Source organism: Anser brachyrhynchus (assembly GCF_964034855.1).
Source record: "Anser brachyrhynchus genome assembly, chromosome: 1".
In the NCBI taxonomy this organism is placed as follows: Eukaryota; Metazoa; Chordata; class Aves; order Anseriformes; family Anatidae; genus Anser; species Anser brachyrhynchus.
In genome coordinates this window covers 149116700-149136125 of record NC_137694.1, presented here as the reverse complement: position 1 = coordinate 149136125, position 19426 = coordinate 149116700, and the positions used below count along the sequence as shown (strand labels likewise).

General features: G+C 38.6%; 1 protein-coding gene across 1 annotated transcript in view; it reads left to right on the top strand.

Annotated features, from left to right (window-relative positions):
- IRS2 (insulin receptor substrate 2) overlaps nucleotides 1–18969 on the top strand; it is a 30525-nt gene extending 11556 nt beyond the window's left edge. The window contains exon 2 of the mRNA XM_080605139.1: nucleotides 16561–18969. Within this exon, the coding sequence (XP_080461265.1) occupies nucleotides 16561–16565 (5 nt within the window). The 3' untranslated portion in view covers nucleotides 16566–18969. The remainder of the gene's footprint in view (nucleotides 1–16560) is intronic.
- The last annotated feature ends 457 nt before the right edge of the window (nucleotides 18970–19426 follow it).

The following is a 19426-nucleotide window of genomic DNA, read 5'->3' as shown; positions in this document are numbered from 1 at the left end:
AATGCCAAACCGGTGAACTTGCTGGTACCAGAAACGGCAGAAGTTTCTCAGAACCAGCAGGACACAGCAGCAAGTCTTCGAAGCTTTTCCAAGTGATGCTCTAAAAAAAGCTGCTGTGCTGATGAGTGCAAGGTACGAAACTCACTGTTCAGTTTGGTCTTGATTTCAAAGCTGTTTCTCAGACAACTTGAAGTAGATGAAGAATAATGCTGTGAGACTTGAGGCAGGGGACTTTGCTTCTCTGAAGTCAAAGACAAATCAATACATCTTTGCAGTAGCAGTTGGAAAATCATGTCAATGAAATTAGAGCTAGACAGTTTTAGTTTTGCCTGTTGCCCTGTGTCCTCCCTGTCAGTATATTATTTTAAAAACAAGTGTTTATGATGGTCCTTTATGTCCAGTTTAACCCTTCATTAAATTGGGTAACATTTCCGAATTCTCATTCTGTACATTAGTTTGACAGACTTTTCTTTTGGATCTAGGCTTTTGCTCACAGCAAAGATGATTGAACAAGATGTTCCTATGAACATTTTTTGAGGGGAGAGGTAGGCTTAGCTCTTCCATGGGACGCAGGCTGCAGAAGGCGACTTGAAGAGTAGCTCAAGGACAAGAAAACAGTAATAAAGGTGGCTTGGTCTGCCTTCAGGGATGGAAGTAACTGGCACTATGGGAAGTTTTTCTCAGTGACTGATAGTGCTATGTTTTAGCATTATTGTAAAGAAGAAGAGGTTGACATGGGGATGCAAATCTATTTTCTGTTTAGTTAGCACCAAACTCCTTTACATCACCAAGCTGACTGCTTCAACTACTGTGCTCTCTCCAGTGCTTGAATTACTAAGAGGTTGCAATGAGATTTTCTTTGGTTTTCTTTTTACCAGTTTCTCTGATACTGACTTTCTTTCCAAAACTCCTGTGATTGTTTTTGGTTTACTTTAAAAGGCAGACCAAATCTCAGATGAAGCCTCTAACCAAAATTTTCCCTGATATCAGAAAAATACTTCTTTGCAAGGGGGTTATGAGATTTGGATCTGGAAGGTAGAGGTAAAATTCAACTGTAAAGTAGTTGTGCTCAATTGTGTTGTAGTATCATTGGCTTTTACAACACAAACATTTGGAAATGTTTGTAGGAGGCTGGGCTTGCATCTTTCGCAACAGGTTTCAGTCCTGAGCAATTATTTCTGCCAAAATTAATGGAGTATTAACTATTATAGTATAATAATGTTGTCTGTTTAACATAAGAAGAAAAGTTATGCTCCTATTGTAGTGATCTTGTACAAAAAGTATTGATAAAATTTGATAAATACTTAAGTTTGTGAATTTTGAGGAGTCACTTTATAATATTATTTACAGCTAATGAGTCTTTACTATGAAACTGTAAACATATTTAGACTTAGAATCAAACTTGTTAAACAACACAAGGGAACGTAGTTCATTCAATGCTGGTCACAGAATTAGCGCTCATGACTTTAACAATAGTTACAGAGAAGTGGGTATCCAGAGAGGGGTATTAGGAATAAACATACGTGATCCTGAGGCACATAATAATTCAGGGAGTTGGCTATAAACTTAAAATGGGAGTACTTACCACTTTATAATGCTCATAGTGCAGCAGTTCCTCTCAAACAGATATCAGACAGATTCTTGTGTGTACAAAGGTGCTGCTGCTTTCTTTTGGAGATCTACAAAAACATATCATTGCACACCATTGCACTTCTCTGTTTAAATCTTTAAATGTTAAATGAAAGTCCTACCAAGGTAAACTTTTAACAATAGCCGGTGTATTCTAAATAAATAGTAGATTGCGTGGGTTCTAAATAAACAAATTGGTAGTAATCAATTGTTAAATGTTAGCCAAAAGGATTATTTCCAAATATAAATGCACCTATGTATGTCAGTACTGTAAGTGATTTTTAGACCAGGTCCTCTTTAATTTTTTTCACATTAGTACAAACGTTTTAAGTGACAGTAAACTAAAAGCTGTGTGAGAACTGATAACATTAGAAAACAAACTTTTTTGTTGTTGTTGTTTTTTAAACAAATAAATGGCAGAACGTGGTGGTAGTGAAACAGCTGTGTGTTTTGTTTTTGTTCCTGATCTTTACTAGAACTAGAATTTGGCCCTGAAGAAATAAATTGATGGACTGTTATTTTTAATAGCTGTATACTCGCCTATGCTAGGGAGCGTAAACAACAGCCTTAGATCTTGCAGCTTGAATGGGCCTGGTTAAACTGGTGTGCTTTAATGCAGGAGGAGCTGCCCTGTGCTGTGAATGAGCTGTGTAAGTTGTTTAGGTAGAATGCTGCTGTTTGATGCAGTGGTTTCAGAAAGTCACTTAGAGAGTGGTCTGCAAGTGAAATTATTCCCCAAGTCTGCTGCATCTGTCAAGAACATGGCGAGTTTTGACTTGCCTTACTGGCCACGTGGATGCTCCCTATATTAAAAGAAAATACTGTAACATCATACTCTGCGCACTCCTGGGTAAATGTCTTTCTTTTTCTTTGTACTCATAAATTGGCTCGTGTAGGTTTACAAGGTGATAACACTTCAACCATAATACTTTAAAAACACTTCCAGAGGTATTTACATGACACTTTTTGTCTTTAGACTCAGCCTTGTATTCTGCTTATTCTTACTTTGCCAATGGATATACTTACACTGTTTTTTTACTAATAATTTCCTTACAATTATAGTGTAGCTTGCTCTGTTTCCTTAAATTAAGCATAGGTGGGACTTTAAGAGCTGTATGTAGGACTCGGGCTCCCAGCAGATGGGAGGCATGGGACTGAGCATGAGTAGATGGAGAAAGGCTGGTCCTTCAACTGTTCTCTACTTGCTGAGTTTAGAAAGGAAAATAGTAAGCTCTTTTGAGGATTGGTGTGTAGGAGACAGGTTTAGACTCTCCATCCCAAGTGGAACGAAGTATATACGTATTGTCGTGAGGTATCTTAACTCAAGATGCGAGCATTAAGAAACGTTTCCTTGTTTAGGATTTCATGCTAGTCTATTTTGGATCCCATCCCCTTTATCAAGCACTGATTTTTGGCTTGTTTTTCTGAGGTGTTTTTCCCAAGCACTTTATAGAGGGCTACCTGAGCAGACAACTCTTCTTCTTTCCACTTCGTAGGCAAACTCCTAGGGAGCTCTGCTGAGGGTGGTAGAGCAGTAGGCAAATAAATCCTTTATGAAAACTGTTAAATTCTTCTTTGCAATCCTTTATTTTTTTTAACCACGTGAAACCATAGCTTCGCTGAATGTTCAAGTGGTTTTATGATGAAGTGGCTTTATCTTACTCAAATTAGTGTAGCTGTGGGTGTGTGTACTTGAGCAAGGTCTTCATTTTGCTTCTGTAGTCTAAGAAACAGCTCACATTTTGGTATGTGTCAAAAAGATATTTACTCGTTATTTGCATCATATACAAGCAAAGCTAATTCTTACCAGGAAGCAGGAAATACAGTATATTTGATACATGGAAAACTGTTGTCTCATAGGTTTCTCACAAAGAAACAGCACAGTGCTAAAAAGAACTACATTCGGTAATTGTCAGTTAATCCAGGAGCAGGAAACACATGTCCAAATCCTGTGATTTAGTTGAGGAAAAGCACTGGAAATACACAGTACCCAGAACAGTACAGGATATAGCACTGTGGGCTATGACTGTAACTCAGAATGAACGGCATTGCCATGTGTCTTTTAAGTCTGAATTCCCATTTCTTCATTTGATCAGATGTTATTGGAGTTTTTCTTGTGTATTTGGAGCATGTGTATTGGTCCTGAAGTATACGGTGGCACCTATTTTTAACCATATCCTCTGCTTCTATAATGTGGTAACTTTTGATCTTATTTTGACATAGGTTTCCAAGATCATCTGTAGCAGCTATCAGATATTAATGGGAAAGCTTGCAACCATTTCTCTTCTTTCTCCTGAATTGTCTTAGATCCCTTTTTATCCCATTTGTAGCCACGTAATATCTTTCTGGAATCACAATAATTAACTACATCAGTTAAATCTTTTCAATGTACTTTAATTCAAAATAGCTGCTGGAAATAAGGACCTTCAATACAGTATAAGCTACCAGCTCTGAAGTAGTCCATGGACTGCAATTTCTAAAGCTCCGGTGTCGAGGAACCCCTCATTTACAGGCTGTTCATGTTGGGTTTGTTTTATATGTGTTTTACGGAGATGTTTTTCTCACCTAAGTGGTTTTGTCCAAGTCTTGTATCTGCTGTTTGGGAAAGTGTGTTCCTGTGGTCTCCCATCACAAGTATCAATTGAATCTGTTTTTTTTACTTAGAGACATTTTGATGACTGTTGGGAAGGCTGAGGCACCGAACTGGAAAACACTGGCAGAGTTGTGCCTTTTATTAGTGCCTCACGTTGGTTGGTTTGTTTTTCCTGCTTGTGAACAGACATCTTGTGACTGCTGTGGACAAGTTTGTTTGATTGTTTAGCATTGGCTGGGTAAGATATTTGCAAGGCGAGGGAGCATATTCCAGAGGAGGCAATTAAGCCATGTTTTCCTAACAAGTTTTGTGGGATTTAGCTGTGCTGGGCTCTTGTTTTGGTCAGATGGACAAAAGAGTGTAATTAATAGGGAGAAATATCTTTTTCTGAGGCCACAGGATGACCATAGGACTTCATATCCTTCACAACAGCGGTAGGAACTGGAGGCGCTGGCACAGGTTGCCCAGAGAAGCTGTGGATGCCCCATCCCTGGAGGTGCTCAAGGCCAGGCTGGATGGGGCTTTGGGCAACCTGGTCTGGTGGGAGGTGTCCCTGCCCATGGCAGGGAGGTGGAACTGGGTGGTCTTTAAGGTCCCTTCCAACCCAAACCATTCTGTGATTGAAATCATTCCTTGACTCTAATTCTGTGGTAAAATCTTAGGGGACCTTAGTACAGGTGTTCTGAATGAAGCTGCTCAGTTCCACCAGTGTTGTAAGTTTACAGTGTGTCTTCAGTAGGTCCTTCGTGTCAGTATTACTCTTTTAGGTTTCTCTATATATGGTGCTTTCTTTCATCTAGCCAGTGTTTTTTCTCTGTATGTAGATCTAAGAGGTTTTGGCCCAATCTGTAGACACCTTGTTTGCACCTTAACAGGATCCTAATGAAACAGTCCTCTAAATATGAGGATCTAACTTGTATAGGTAGTCACTGGAAAGATATAGGTGCCTGCAGAGTATTGAAGAGGCAGGTCAAAGCCAGTCTTCGTGGCTGATACAAGCCTTTTGTTTTCCCTAACTATAGAGGGAGCCTACACACTTAGCATAGAGATGGGACATCTATTAGAAAGCTGCGGTTTGGTGAGGTCAAATGTGCTGTGTTAAAGGCTATTTTAAACAAAATGACTAGAAAACAAGACTGGTATTCATATATGTATCAGCTGGTATAGTGAAGCATTCCTGCCTGGCCTGGCCTGTTCTCTCCATGATAGTTTATGGTGTATTGTGCATGGTCAGTAAATGTGAAATTGAAAGGCATTTGCATATTCTCTAACTGTGCAGCTGCTGCAATGTTCACTGAACACTTTTCAGTGTATTTCCTGATCTCAGTTACAATACATGAAATATGCAACGATATCACCTCCTTGAAACTTGGAAGCAAACTTGTTCTTTAAAGCTACAGACGTGCCAGGGAAAATACTTGCATTTTGCAAAGTATTTCTTCTGCAATTCCTTTTCTGTTTTTCACAGAGTATTTCTACAGCATCTTAGTTTTTATGAGGTCTCATCTACTGCACAGCATCCTAGCTGTAGTTCTGAATGTGACATCCTCACGTGTTCACAACACCTGCTTGAGATGTCCTAAACAGCTTCAGAAAGTTGGGATGGTGGCAGTAAATACCTGCAGCTCTTTCTGTACTGGAAATTCCCACTGAAGTCTAGGGGAATTCTCTGCTAGACACTGGTGGGACTAGAGCCAAACTCTCAGGTGTTGCGTCTGAAGTGAGAAAGATGTTGTTTTTTTTAATCTGATTGCTTTATTGAAAGAGTCCTAGCAATTTCAAAAAGATTCCAGTCTCGGTTATATCAGATATACTGTTCTAAGTAGAATGTATTTTTTAAAATGCTATCTGAGGTACTGTTGAACATTTTTAAGGAAATTAAGCATCAACGGTTGCTTATAAACATATTTACACAGCAACAAATCAGGTGAGCCATTAAACAAAAGAAGGCAAAGATGCGTGTGTGAGAGCACCTGTGAGATGAGGAAAAAAACAGAACTCTTGAAACAGTCAAGTACAGCTTTGTTTGTACAAATGTGTACTGAGAGCTTTTGTAATCACAAGAGAGTGCATCGTGCTCTGGAGTTAGCAATATTGGACATGATTTATACCAATTTTTTGTCTTCATTTTAAGTCTGAAGTTTGGAGAAGAGTGCTCTGAAAGCACACTGTGCTTTGAGGGCATAGTATTTCTTGTGTTTAAACAAATGTTCTTTTCTTGAGGGAAGTAACGTTTTGTACTGCAGGTCTCACTGCAGAAAAACAGCCAAATACATGCTGTTTTCTAAGCTGAGATTCATCACCTGTCTCATTCCTACTTGTTCCTTAGGGCAGATGAAACTTGGCATTTTGCATTCACCTTCTTTAGCTACCCTTCTCCAAAGTGAAGCTTCTGCATCTGTTTGGTCTTGCTGAGCTAATGAATGTGCACTTGCTTCACTTTATATCTGCAGGAAACTCCTAGGAAAGATTCAAGGCGCATGCAGTAGAGCTGGGAACAATCTCATTTATTCAGTATAATCTGTGTTTTGGGGGTGAGAACGTAAAATATGAGTAAGAGGAGGATATTATTCTATATACTTGCTGCTATCGTGAGTTATTTTATGACTAACTTCCAGTTTTTAAACTGGTGTTCTCGGAAGATAAATTTTAAACAAGAATCGCTTCTCTAAACAGTTTGCTGAGCTCTTTGCCTCTGCTTTTGAACAGAGTAGCAGTTAGCCTCCAGGTGCGATATGTGGATGGTATTTATGAGGCTCATGTGACAAAGATACATCCTCTCCCTTCACCTTGTAACGTAATACTCACTTCCGTATGCAATACGATCCATATCAGCCTCAGAAATAAATGCTAATTCATCTAGAGATTAACTTCAGAACAACGCATTGTAAAGGAAGTTACAGGTTCCCCTGTTTGTTTTAAATGTTTGTTTTATAAGTGAACATGAAAGTGACTTATTTTTTCTAACATTTCTCAGAAATGTGGTTTTCTGAGGGAGAATACAGTCTAGTTTGTAAAGAAATCTAGAGGATGAAGGTATTGAAACCAATGGGGACTGGCAACCCATGAAATCTGTGACTTTAAGATAGTAACCACTCTGCCATGGGTGGGTGTTGGTTGCAAGCCTACAGTCCAAACATGTTAATGAGAGCTCGGCTTGTTGCCATTAACGAAGTAGCTCGGACTACCTACCTTCTATAAACGTTCTCCTGAAATATGATCATAGCCCCTGTGTGTACTTGAGAAAAGGGTGAGATGCTTTGATCATTCTCTGTGGGGGTATTATGAAGTATTTGCTTAAATTGGATTGTTCTAGTTCTGGGCAGGATCTGTCTCCCAAATCCCATGTCCCTTGTCAACAACAACAACAACTACAACCAAAAAAAAATGGTTTGCATCATCTGCCAACCCCCATCCTGCCTCTTGATACCCATCTGGGGGAAAACCCAGCTATGGGGGCAGAGAGGGAGTCCCTGAGCAGTGCAGTGGGTTCCCTGGTTGGTAGTCAGCTTTCTCGCAGCTCAGGACTTGAGGGCTGTCAGGGGATCTCCCCTGCCTTGTTTCAGGTGTAGGCACAGACATTTCTGAGTATCTTAAATTGTGGCTGCTTTTTGTCAACGTAAATCTGAGACTGAGTTTATAAATTTTAATTTTGTGTTGTGTAGACTATGCTTAACAGGTGCCGCAGTGGTAAGGAGTGTAGCTGAACACAGTAAGATGCACAGATTATAAAATAGCAACCGTAATATCGTAATGCACAGAAATAGATCTAAAAAAGTTATTGACCAGCAATAAACTAAGCTTGTGCTTCAGACAGCCAGAAATCATTTTCCTGCAGAAATATTTCAGAGGCTTGAAAAATGTAAAGGCTCATTCACAGGAATATGTATTTTCCTCACGTCCGTGTTGTCGTGTCCCTGATAGCATATTGAATCTGGCCATCACTGGTGGCTGGCTGCCACAAGCAAAGTACTGAGATCTGTTGCAAGTGCAGTTTACCTTTTCACTACATTTCGTTTGTGTCTTTTTCTCACAAATTTAGTCGTTAGAATCCTTTTCACAGTACTCCAAGTACTTTTTTTGAGAGTTTTCTTTTCAGTTCCTCTTTTATATGTTGATAGCACAAATATTTCATTACTAACAGGAGCAATACATTCAATAAAAAGCCATAATCACACATCTATTCAGATAATTTCCTGTGATTAGTAGAGAAATATATCGTGCCTTCATGCATATGCAGTGCCTAGCACTATAGGCTCCATTAATAGAGGTTTCTAAGCACAACATAAATACAAACCCCACAAAGTTTGCAGAATAAAAAAAGCCTTTAAAATAAGGAGACTTTGGATAATGGAAATATGTTACTTTTTTTATCTGAACTTTTGTATATAGATGCTTGAATTATTGTTTAGGTAGAACTAATAAAGGAAAAAGGTTAAGTGCTTAACCTGGTTTGTGCTACTGTATTAACAACTCTGGGCTACTAGAGACATATTCTTAAAAGGAGTAATATTATATACATTAATAGCTGAATTGAATTATGTGGCTATTTAATGGTTCTCAGTAATGATATTTCAGAAGATAAGAAACTGAGAAAGCAAACTTCCTACTTTTTTTCAAAGCAGCATTCCGTAAAACAGTGGCTCATTCTTCTTTTAGTGTGAAGGAAGGATTCTACACTGGTTTCATGGGAAAAACAAACAAACTAACTAAAAAACCTCTTTAAACTCATAGACAAAAGAAATTACAAAAAAAAAAAAAAGGAAAAAATACCTTTGTGTAAACCTACGAGGAGAAGCATGGTTGAACACACAATAAGTTATAGGAGCTCTCTGTGTATCAAATATTGAGAACCCATTAGGAAATCATGTAAAAAGGGAATACTACTTCTGCTCCACTTTTTTTTTTTTTTGTCCTAAAGAGCATATAGTAGATGGGCAAAATAAAGTAGTGAGCTCAGCACTGGACATCTGTGGATACTTTTTTCTCTTCTCATAGGGAATCTCCCTTCCCTTCCTCTCCCCCAGTCTGTGTATGCTGTGTAATTTATTTTCAATCAAAGCGTTAGAAACTTGTTCAGGTAACGTGCAGCACAGCTTTTCTTCTCCTAAAAATCCTGAAGAAAGTGTTTATCAGCCATGTAGAACTTTTCATCCCAGTTTTGCAGGACTGTATAGAAATTCCGGGGCACTGTTTTTGAGCCTCTCCATTGTGCTCTCAGGTTGAGTGCAGGAAACGCCCATATGGGGGAATTGCAGTTCTACCTGTTTCATGTCTCAATATATGAAGTAAAGACACCGTGGGATGGTATATGGGACTCTTGATTGTACATGGGAACTAAAACTCCAGCTTTATTGGAGCCATTAAATTCACATGTGGCAGGTTGTGAACAAACGAAAGGATATCATTCTTCTCACACCCTGTAGTTGACGTGTGAAACTCCAGACTACAGGTACTGAAAGTTTCCATGAAGGGAGGCTAGGCGCAGGAGTTGTGTTGTATTGCTCATTTCAGTTCCTGTTTTTGGGGAGGTTCTGTCTATTTGCAAGGCAGGCAGTTGATTGTGAAAGATGAATAGAGCTTTGTCTTTTAAAACATGGCACTCTCTGGAAGATAAATGTCTTCCTCTAGGGTGGAGGAATGAATGCTCAAGTCTCCATACAGACTTTGTAAATCTGAAATCTCTTCATTCTAGGTGCCTAAGCCCTTTTGTCAATGATGAAGGAAGGGATCAATCTTTCAAAGAGTGCCTGGAAGAGGTATTTCTCTTCCCCTAGCCACAATGCTTAAGTGGCTAGAGCACTCACCCAGTACTGACCTGCATCCAGTACCTTTCTAGCTGAAAAAAAAGTCAATTCTTTTCCCCAGTGCCCTAGTCCCTAGCACATCTTAGCCATATATTCTTTGGTAGAGTGCTCTCATTCTTTCTTACTGAAGCTGTTTTCATGGAATAATTAGATATCTGTTCTAGTGGAAAGAGAGAGTGAACATGACTTCCCACAACTTACATGAGTCCTTATTCCTGTTTCCATGAATATTTAAATATTTAATATGAATAATTCGTCAATTTAATCACTGGAAAAGATTGCTTTTTCTCCCAAGCGAGAGAGAAAAGGCATGCTTTTCAACTCTTTGAGTGCACTCTACTATTGTATTGTTTAGTCACATGTACGGAGGTAACCCAGTGGCTTAGAAGAAGCCATCAGTCTTTGGTATTGGCCATTGGTGTCCAATGGCCAATAGACATTGGTAGACAACTAAGTCTACCAATATACTGATGGCATTTCAGTCTTCGTTGTGTGAGAATATCACGCTCTAGTTACAAGAGGTCTTCTTTCTTGTCATTGTTGCCCTTGCTAATGGCTACTGCTAAGGATTAGAGGGGGGACAAATATACCTTCAAATTGCAAGCTGAGCAAACTTTCAGCAGCTGTAAAGGTGTGTAAGATGATTTGGTCTGTGCTCCTGAGAGGAATACGAAGTTGTACACCTCACAGACTTGGAGATTTTTTGTTTCTGTTATTCATCTGAGCCTTGTGTGAAATAGGGCAGATGAGTTGTTGCTTAGAAGTGCCTGTTTCTTCCCCTTGACTATACAGAGTTTAGTCATTCTAGCTCCTCATAAGGTGAGTGGGTCAGAGATGTAGAGGTACACGCAAGGGATACCAGAATTGTGCTGAGATGAATATTACCTAATGTACGCTCTAAGGGGTAGACATGCAAATATACGTGGTTTTGTTGTGTCTCTGAAGATGGGGATGGCAGGTAGTTCGCTGTATTAGTCACCAATCCCTTCCTCCCTCGCCCTTCAACACTTGTAAAGCGAGCGCGTTGTTTTGCAAAGATTGTCTCTAATAAGAAACTTCCTGTCTCGCAATATATGCAAAGAGGTGTCGCTAGAATTTGCTCATTGCCATCAGTCTTTCCCGGGGAAGAGCTGCACTCTCTCATTGACATGACCAAAGGAGCTATAAAAAAAATCAAGCCAACAGGCTAATTGAGGCTACATTTCCAGTGTTCTGGTTTTGCATCCACATTGATAAAGGAATAGTTTGATGGTTTGTAAGGTGGGAGGCAATTACAGTTGCATGGTAATGGGCATCAACCAAGAAGATGAATCCTTTTTCCATGATGGCTAAATCCTATACTTGTGAACTGCAGAGTGGCTCTTTGGCTGCCCGCCACAGACTAATCTTTTCAGTAGTACATTTCCTATATAGTTGCCACATCTGCTTCTTTGTGTGTGTTTTTGTCCCTCTTACAAACTCCCAGTGGAAGGCCAAAAGGACTAGACATCTTTTTTTCTTTTTCGCCTGCTCAGAGAAAGAAGCTTGATTTTTTGCTTAATTTTATTTAACATTTTTAAACAGTTGTATAGCCAACTTGCAAGAGAGAGGATAATTGAACAAAGTTCAGATAGTACTATGTTGAGTTTTTTGTCTAATTTTTTTTACCCCTAATCATGGGATTAAATCACATCTATACAAACTTGTTTAATAGTATACAATGGCTGTAGCTCTGAAATTAAGAGATATGATTGCAAATGTATTAAATTAATCCTGGAAAAATGAGCATGTCTAGTTTCTTAATTTTAAATTTGAAGTGTCTATTTTATTATAATTTATATGGGAAATGTGTTTCTGGACCAGCACTTTAGCTATAAATTCATTATAATGGCATTTGTGAGTTTAATCCTTTATTTTCCACATAATTACATTTTAATGTTTTAGTTATTCATATTACAAAATCTATAAAAACCTTGACAAAATGATATGAAACACAAATTATATCAAATTCTGAAATCAACTAAGCGTAGCCCCCATTGTCATCTGCACTTCAAGTGTAGACTCAGCTGCTAGTGAAAAATTGCAGGTAAAATGTTTGTTATCCATGTAAATAGGTGGTATCAAATACAGATGCCTTTGATTTTATTAGTACCTTTGGATAAAAGTTGACACTCAGAATAAATTGTGGGGATTTGTCCATAGATCAGATGAACACATCAGCCTTCTGTGTGTATGCTAGGGGAAAGAAACAGTACTCGCAACTGCTGACATGTAGTATCTTTTTCCAGACAACCTAGTGCTTTGTTTCCTGCTTTAGAAGATAGTATCTTTCTCCATGTTTATCATAATGCAACTCAAAGTGTTACGATTTTTAACTATTTGACTAAAGAGAGAAGAATACTACAAAGCTCATGTCAATAGAGGTGACTGTGGCCACACCGTCCTTGCTTTACTACCTGAAAGAAATTCAGTAGTTTTCATAATCGGTCATGAATAATCTGTATTGACCCAATGCTCACTTTTCTAAACTCATACAACAAAAATGTATCCAAGTAACATCGTGTACTGTTCCTTAGCGGACTTACGTACCAAAAGGGGGTAGTTACTTGGGGCAGCATGTCTCCAAATGTTATCAACCATGACTTGTTAAAAAAAAAAATACTTACAATGTGGCTTTTTAATTTCATAATTTAACTTGTTTTTCACATCAAATCTGGAGACATTTCACTTTGGATTGCTATTATTCTTGGACTTTGTAAATTGCTAGAGCATACTACTTTATGTTTTCCTGTGAAGTGCTGTTAAGGCAAATGTTTAAGCTCCGATGGAAACGTTTTCTTGTGACAATGGCCAAGCTCTGCTTTATTTGGTAGGAGCATTCTCGCTGAATTCCCTGGAATTACTAGTGGAGACCCACAGCTAAACACAAAAGCTGTTCTGTTATCTTTAGCAGGGTTACCTCTGTGCTTTTTATTAAGTATATTGCTCCTTAAATTGCTTAATGAGAGTCAGAGCTAGGTCAGGATTTGGCTCCTGCCATGTATTTTGCAGGTGGGATCCAGGTCCTTGGGCCGTGCTGTCTAATGGCTTGGCCTGCAGCCTGCAAACGTCCCCGTTGTTAACCTTGGGAGTCGGTCATATCAATAGGATTGCTCTTCCAGGAAAAGTTAGTTAGCGGGATCAGAGCCTTAATTGATTTGGCAGGCAATGTGGGGAGGGGAGACAAAGGGACAAAGCCAGGGAGCCATTCGCCTGGAGTCAAGGCACAAGCCCGCAGCAGCGCTGGGGGCTCTCTGACCCGCGCTTTATCTGCTCTGACGGTCGCACTGCCACTTGAACAAATTGACTGGTGATGAATAACCAGCACCGTGTTGTGCCACGAGCCACACAAGTGGCAGTTTCTGTCTTTTGTGCTTGTTAGCAGAAGAGAATTATTTTTAGGGATTATGAAAATTTTTGCTAATTAGTTACTGACTTTGAAAATTAATAAAAAGATGAGATCTTCTTTAATCAATTAACCACTGTATTCTCTTGACAGTATATTTAGAAAATCTTTGAGCATTTGGTCATTTCTGAGCAATTTTTGTGTATTTTATTATCTGATTTATTCCCCAGGAAGCACTGGTGGAATCAGCTGACATGAGGTAGTTGTGGAAACCCAGCAGCTAGCGTGGAGGTTTTTTGTAACAAGACTCAAAACCAAGAGGGAACTTAAGCATTGAAACAGTGCTGCTCTTTGTATTGTGATTTGTGTGTACCCAGGGGGAATAAGGTTATCAAATAATATATTCATGTCCTTTGGGAATTCTGTTTAGTCCCAGGGTAAAGGTGATGTTCACTGGTTTGACTTGCAGTGATAGATTAATCTAAGAGCAGTGTTGACCTGGGACTTGAAATAAGTATAAGATATTAATGGCTGAAGTAAAATAAATAAATAATAGCAATAATAGTAGTGATATTGATGTAAATATCCGTGTAAAGCTCTGTGAACCAAGTTTGGGAGTGCTCTAACACAGACCACCCCACCTGCTCCAATTGAATTCTGGCTGGAAAGCACCTGTTGTATTGCAAGAGCAATCGAGAGCAATCGCAGATTTACTCAGTAGCTAACGATCAGTCCTTCCTGGTGGCCACCCTAGGCAGGCATACTTCTCAAAACATTTTTGCCTGTTGTCTTTGCACGTACAAAAGTTTCCTTCTCTGATTTCCCTATCTGAATAAATTATTTTTAAATTTATCTATTAAAAAAAAAAATATTGGACTTTAGCTATCACTCTGATGCAATGGTAACTTAAACTGAGCTGTTGTGTTAGTTTACATTTGAAGGAAAGCAATTGCACAGAATCAGTGCATATCTTTAAGCACTTACATGTATGCCTACATTTAAAGGTTTGACCAGAAATCTTAGAGGTTTTTTCCAGCCTAAATGATTCTGTGGTGTGCATGCATCCTGCTTCCCCGAATAAAAGTCAGAACAAAGAGGATTGCTAGGCAACTCTTCCTCAAACAAGGGATCTCTGCTCCCTCCTGAGAGCCACCCATACTGCCCTTGTTCTCCTTCATAGCCTTGCTGGAATAGATGATGACTGCCAGGCCAGTTGCTTTCTTTTGGTTCCCAACTCCAGATTCAAAGTTTACAAAACCCTCTAGGGTATGGTTTCATTTTATGGGATCTTCGGTATCCGTAGCAGCTGGATTTACAGCTCACAACCAGCAAAAATGACAAACCTTGCTGTTCTTCCAGGCTTTCCATGTCCTCCTTCCATCTCAGCTTCCCTTCTACTCCCTCAGCTCCTATTTCATCCAATGTATCTGAGTGCTACTTCTAATTCTGTCTTACTGGCAGTTTTGGGGCTTCCTTAATTGTACCGTAAGCCAATTCAGGTTATTAGCTTGGGGATGGGGAAAAAAAAGCTCTTCTTCTGAAGTTTGAATGGCTAGAATTGACTTAGTGTCAGATCAGAAAAGTGGTACCAAATAAATGGCAGTGGTTGCGGGCAATGAGATACTTTCTTTTTGGTCTTGGCAAGCTATTAATTCATCTCAGGCTGTGTCAGTAAACTAAATCCTAAGTAACATCCTAAGTAACTGATCATACAGCTGTTCCAATTGACTTCGACAGTACTTATTCCTTAAGTAAACCTTAGCTCTGAGCGATTCAATAGCAATTTAGTAATTCTCACATATGTGCCAAGATATGTCAACCTGTGTTTTTTGTATAGACTTGAAGAAAAGCCTTTGTATTGGTTTATTAGAAGCTCGTGTGTAGTGAAACTTGCACAGATAAGCACTTTGACATCCAGGGGTCATATATAATTCATAGTGGTCCCAAAGCAAATACTGACTGTATACATACAGTTGAAATTAAAGGGCTGTGGCTTTTCTAGGTAACAGTGTTAGTTCCCAGAGTGAAAATCCTAGACGCTTCAGCTTCTAAGAAAACTTTTGACATACGTCTTCAAACTAGAGTTTTCTTCTAACTTATAAACTTGGGTGCAGCAACATACAACAACAAAATTGCTTTAAACAACTAGATAAACTAGATAATATTAATAGTACTTAAGAGGAATGTAGTGTTGCAGCCTGGAATTGTATTGGGCTATACCTCTTAGCACCTTTCAAAATAAGGTGTCAGTGTTCTTTCATGTAAAATTTACAGTCTTGGTGTTTTGATTACTACTGTTTTTACATTGCTGTTTTATAAAAAATCATAGCAAATTGGAAAACTATCAATAAACAGCAAATTGAGGAAATTTGATTTTTAATGACCATGTTAACAAATGACCTTTAATGTTGTGAGTTAATCAATATATCTATTTATAGCGGTGGCATATCTTCTCCATTCATTCTTTGCAGTAAAAAAAGAGAGGAGTCAGCTGGGTTCTTTAAAATAGGATGGGTCACTTCATAATCAGTTTCTATGTTACTGCGTAATTCACCTTCGATATTTAAAGCAGTTCTGTAGACAGTAATCTGAAGAGGATTCCATCCATTTGCCAACATACTCATTTTTTTAATTGTGGAATAATATTAAATCAAATAACTAAATTAGAACGAGGGCCTTTCTTTGCTTACATTTTTGGAAGACTCTTTCCCTAAAGTTAGAACAGTCTCAAGAAACTCTTGTTTTTAATGTCTGGAACTGGACAGCTTTTGATAACAGCCAGACGGTTAAAACAACACTTGAATTTGTACCTACTTTATGCAATACCTTTTCTTACTATTGATACAAAACAGCGAGGGTCACAAATTGAGCTGGGGGGATTTCATGACATGTTTTCTAGCTGGTTCTGCCTCCTGTGTTTTGCTGGTTTGAGGAGCTGCAGCAGGGAAGTCCTACACAAGGAACATGGCGTGGGGTTGGAAAGAGCTCCTTTTGTTGCCTCCATAATGCTTTATGACGTATGCAGATAGAATAGCAGTTATTACGTACCTTTTTTTCCATGAAACACTCTTCTGAATAATCTCTATATGGTATTTTTTGTGTTGTATTAATCATCAATATGATTTTTGTTGCAGCTGTTATTGACTCTCTTTCGTTTTTCTTTTCAGAGTGAAGGAGTTAGTTTTATCACCATGACCTCAAACAACAGAGTACAACATTCAAAGAAGCTGCTCAGCATACATGGTTTTTTGTTTTGTTTTGTTTTGTTGTTGTTGTTTGTTTTTTAACTGAAGCTGCTTAAGGTTTACTTTTTGTTGTTGTCATTGTTGGTCCGGACGGTTACTTAACTTTCAAACTGTTGTGGACTAAACCGTACAGCGAATCAGCGAGGAAGGGAAAGCAACCTGCCCAACTCAACGTCCTGTCAATGGCATCTACACTATCATTTTGCTGCTGTTTTGGCAGGAGTTGGAGATGTTCTTTAGACAGTAGGAACTTTTCTGCCGGCCTCTTTAACTAACGGCCAATGCCTTCATTTCCTTTTTCTGCAAAGACAAACTGTGTTTATCCTTTGGCATATTAGGGGATTCTGTGGCACCTGCTGAAGCAGTCAGATCTGGTATTTACTGGCATAATTTCAAGCCTATCACAGTACTACCTACCTCAGTTCAAAGTAAAGCCGGATTTGCGGTGTTTGGTGTACGACAGGACCTCCTTTATCTCTATGCTGAGTCTCTCTCAAGAGCGGTCGCCAGCCTTACTGAACTTGTAACGCATACAGCTGCTGCCTGCTTCTCCATCGCCAGCTGCAGAGCTTGCTTCTCAGACGGAGCCTGGTGAGGGCACTGGAAAGTCTAAGACGGGATGAAACTCTGTGCATCGGACTTGGACGGAGGATTTAGAGTAGTTGAAAAATAAAAATGTGTAACTGAAGTGACATAAGTTAAAAACATCAAACTATTGGGGGTATCTCTCTTTACCTTCGACACACTTGTTTAATCCTCTCTATGTAGGTGTTGATGTAGGTACTTCAGATTGCAAAAGCCTTTTCTCCTATCTACAAGCTCACTTTTGTCAGTTTAACCCTGTTCTTAGCTGCGTTTCTTGTAACCAAAAATCTACGTAGGCATGCTAGGAATGCAGGGATGATAGTGGGTATCGGACAGGTTCAAGCGCTAATATTAACACAGTATTATTTTGCCATCTAGGAAGTCCTAATATTTGCCTTCTACCAGAAAAACATCATTGCAGCTACAGGCATTATTACAGGGAAAGAAGAAACATTGCAGTCGCTTATCCAGAGTTATTTTCAAGACTACTTGTGCATCACGTTTCAAGTAGTCTGAAAATACAAGTGATGTGGCGGCTATGGTCACACGTCATATACAGCTGATGCTCCAGACTAGCAGAATGTCATGCCACCTTGTTTCTCCTTTGATAAACTTGTTGAAGAGTTCATATACGTTTTAATGGTACCTCCCCAGTGCCTGCTCTGATAGACATGTAAGTATTACTAAGTTATTTGAGTTATGTGAGACTTATTTTTTTGAAAATCATTGTGCTAGGTGGGACCTGTACATCACTATTAACAACGCATTATCATTTTGGATTTTTTTTCTGAGGAAGACGAGAGTCAATGTCTTACAAATGAATGACAATGTGGTCTTCCTGCTTACATGCTGAATTTTTAGAACTGAGGATTGTATTACAAGACAAAGATGAATGTAAACTAATTCCTTCCCTACCCCTTGAAACACTTTATTTTTCAGTGTAATTTTGGGGGTCTTAAATCACAGCAATGCATAGGTTAATACAATATTAGATCTAAAATCAATTTAAATATCTAATCTATCTGAGGTTTTTTTTCAATAATAATAATACTATAAATGGTTCGAAAACATTCTAAAATGCTGCTTGTTCAATTCTGGAACCGAAAAAGCAAATACCGTTGTTGACATTTTCTGTCTGAACCTCCCCATAGCACTGAGCGTGGTACCTGCTGAATACAATATTTTGAACTTCTATTTTGAAGGAGCCCTCTGTACTGATTAGGAAATCATGCCACTAAAATAAATGGCTAAAATGCATACAGCAACTTCAAAACAAAAACTTGACAATATAGTCAATTCTTCTCTATCCTGTATATTTCGCAAAGGCATATGCAATACTTACATTCTTAATTTAGTTTACAGAATGGAACCAAAATGTATAAATGTTATGTTTGCTAAAAATTCACAATGTATATTGGGTCTTTGTACATTTTGCCTGACTTACCTTAAATTTAAAATATTTTTTGCTATATAACCTTAACAGTTATTAAGCAGTGTTTTCTTTTTGGGTACGTATTGTTTCTGGATATCAAGATGTTAAATATATTTCTTGCTATTGTGATATGACAAGAGACTTAACTTATCTTGCTGTGTCTTCCAATGTACACGCTGTATATAAGGATAAATGTGATGCTGCTGGAGACCAGAATAAATGGAACTAGAGTAGTGTATTGTATTTAGTCTGTATTGATCATGGATGCTCTCCTTAATAGCCATATGCAATAAAATACATTATTTATGAAAGGAGTAAAGTATTTGTGTGCCTTTTTTCTCTAGGAGTGGTGTGTTGTGTTTTTTTTTGGGGGGGGGGGGAGGTTGTTTATAGAATAACCATTTCTTCTCTTTTAAAGTGAAAAACATTCTCTGAATAATTCTTACTGCTCTGTGCATACTTACTTTCTTTTAACACATACAACATGCAAAAAATCATGAAATCATTTTAAATCTTTTTTTTCTTGGTAATAAATCTGTGTTACAAAGGCAAAGTTTATATTTTTTTAATGGCAGTTTAGAAAGCTCTCATCCCAACAGATGACTTAAGCAAGTCTCTCTGGCAGTTTATTTAGAGGGAACACGCTTGCCCTATACATACGATATAGTCACTTACACCGGTACAAGGTGAATAGGAGGAGCCTAATGCGCTGTGGAGGTTTCTTCATCTTCTGGCTTCTGTGCAGGGGCTTTGGGGCACAGTCAGGGATGC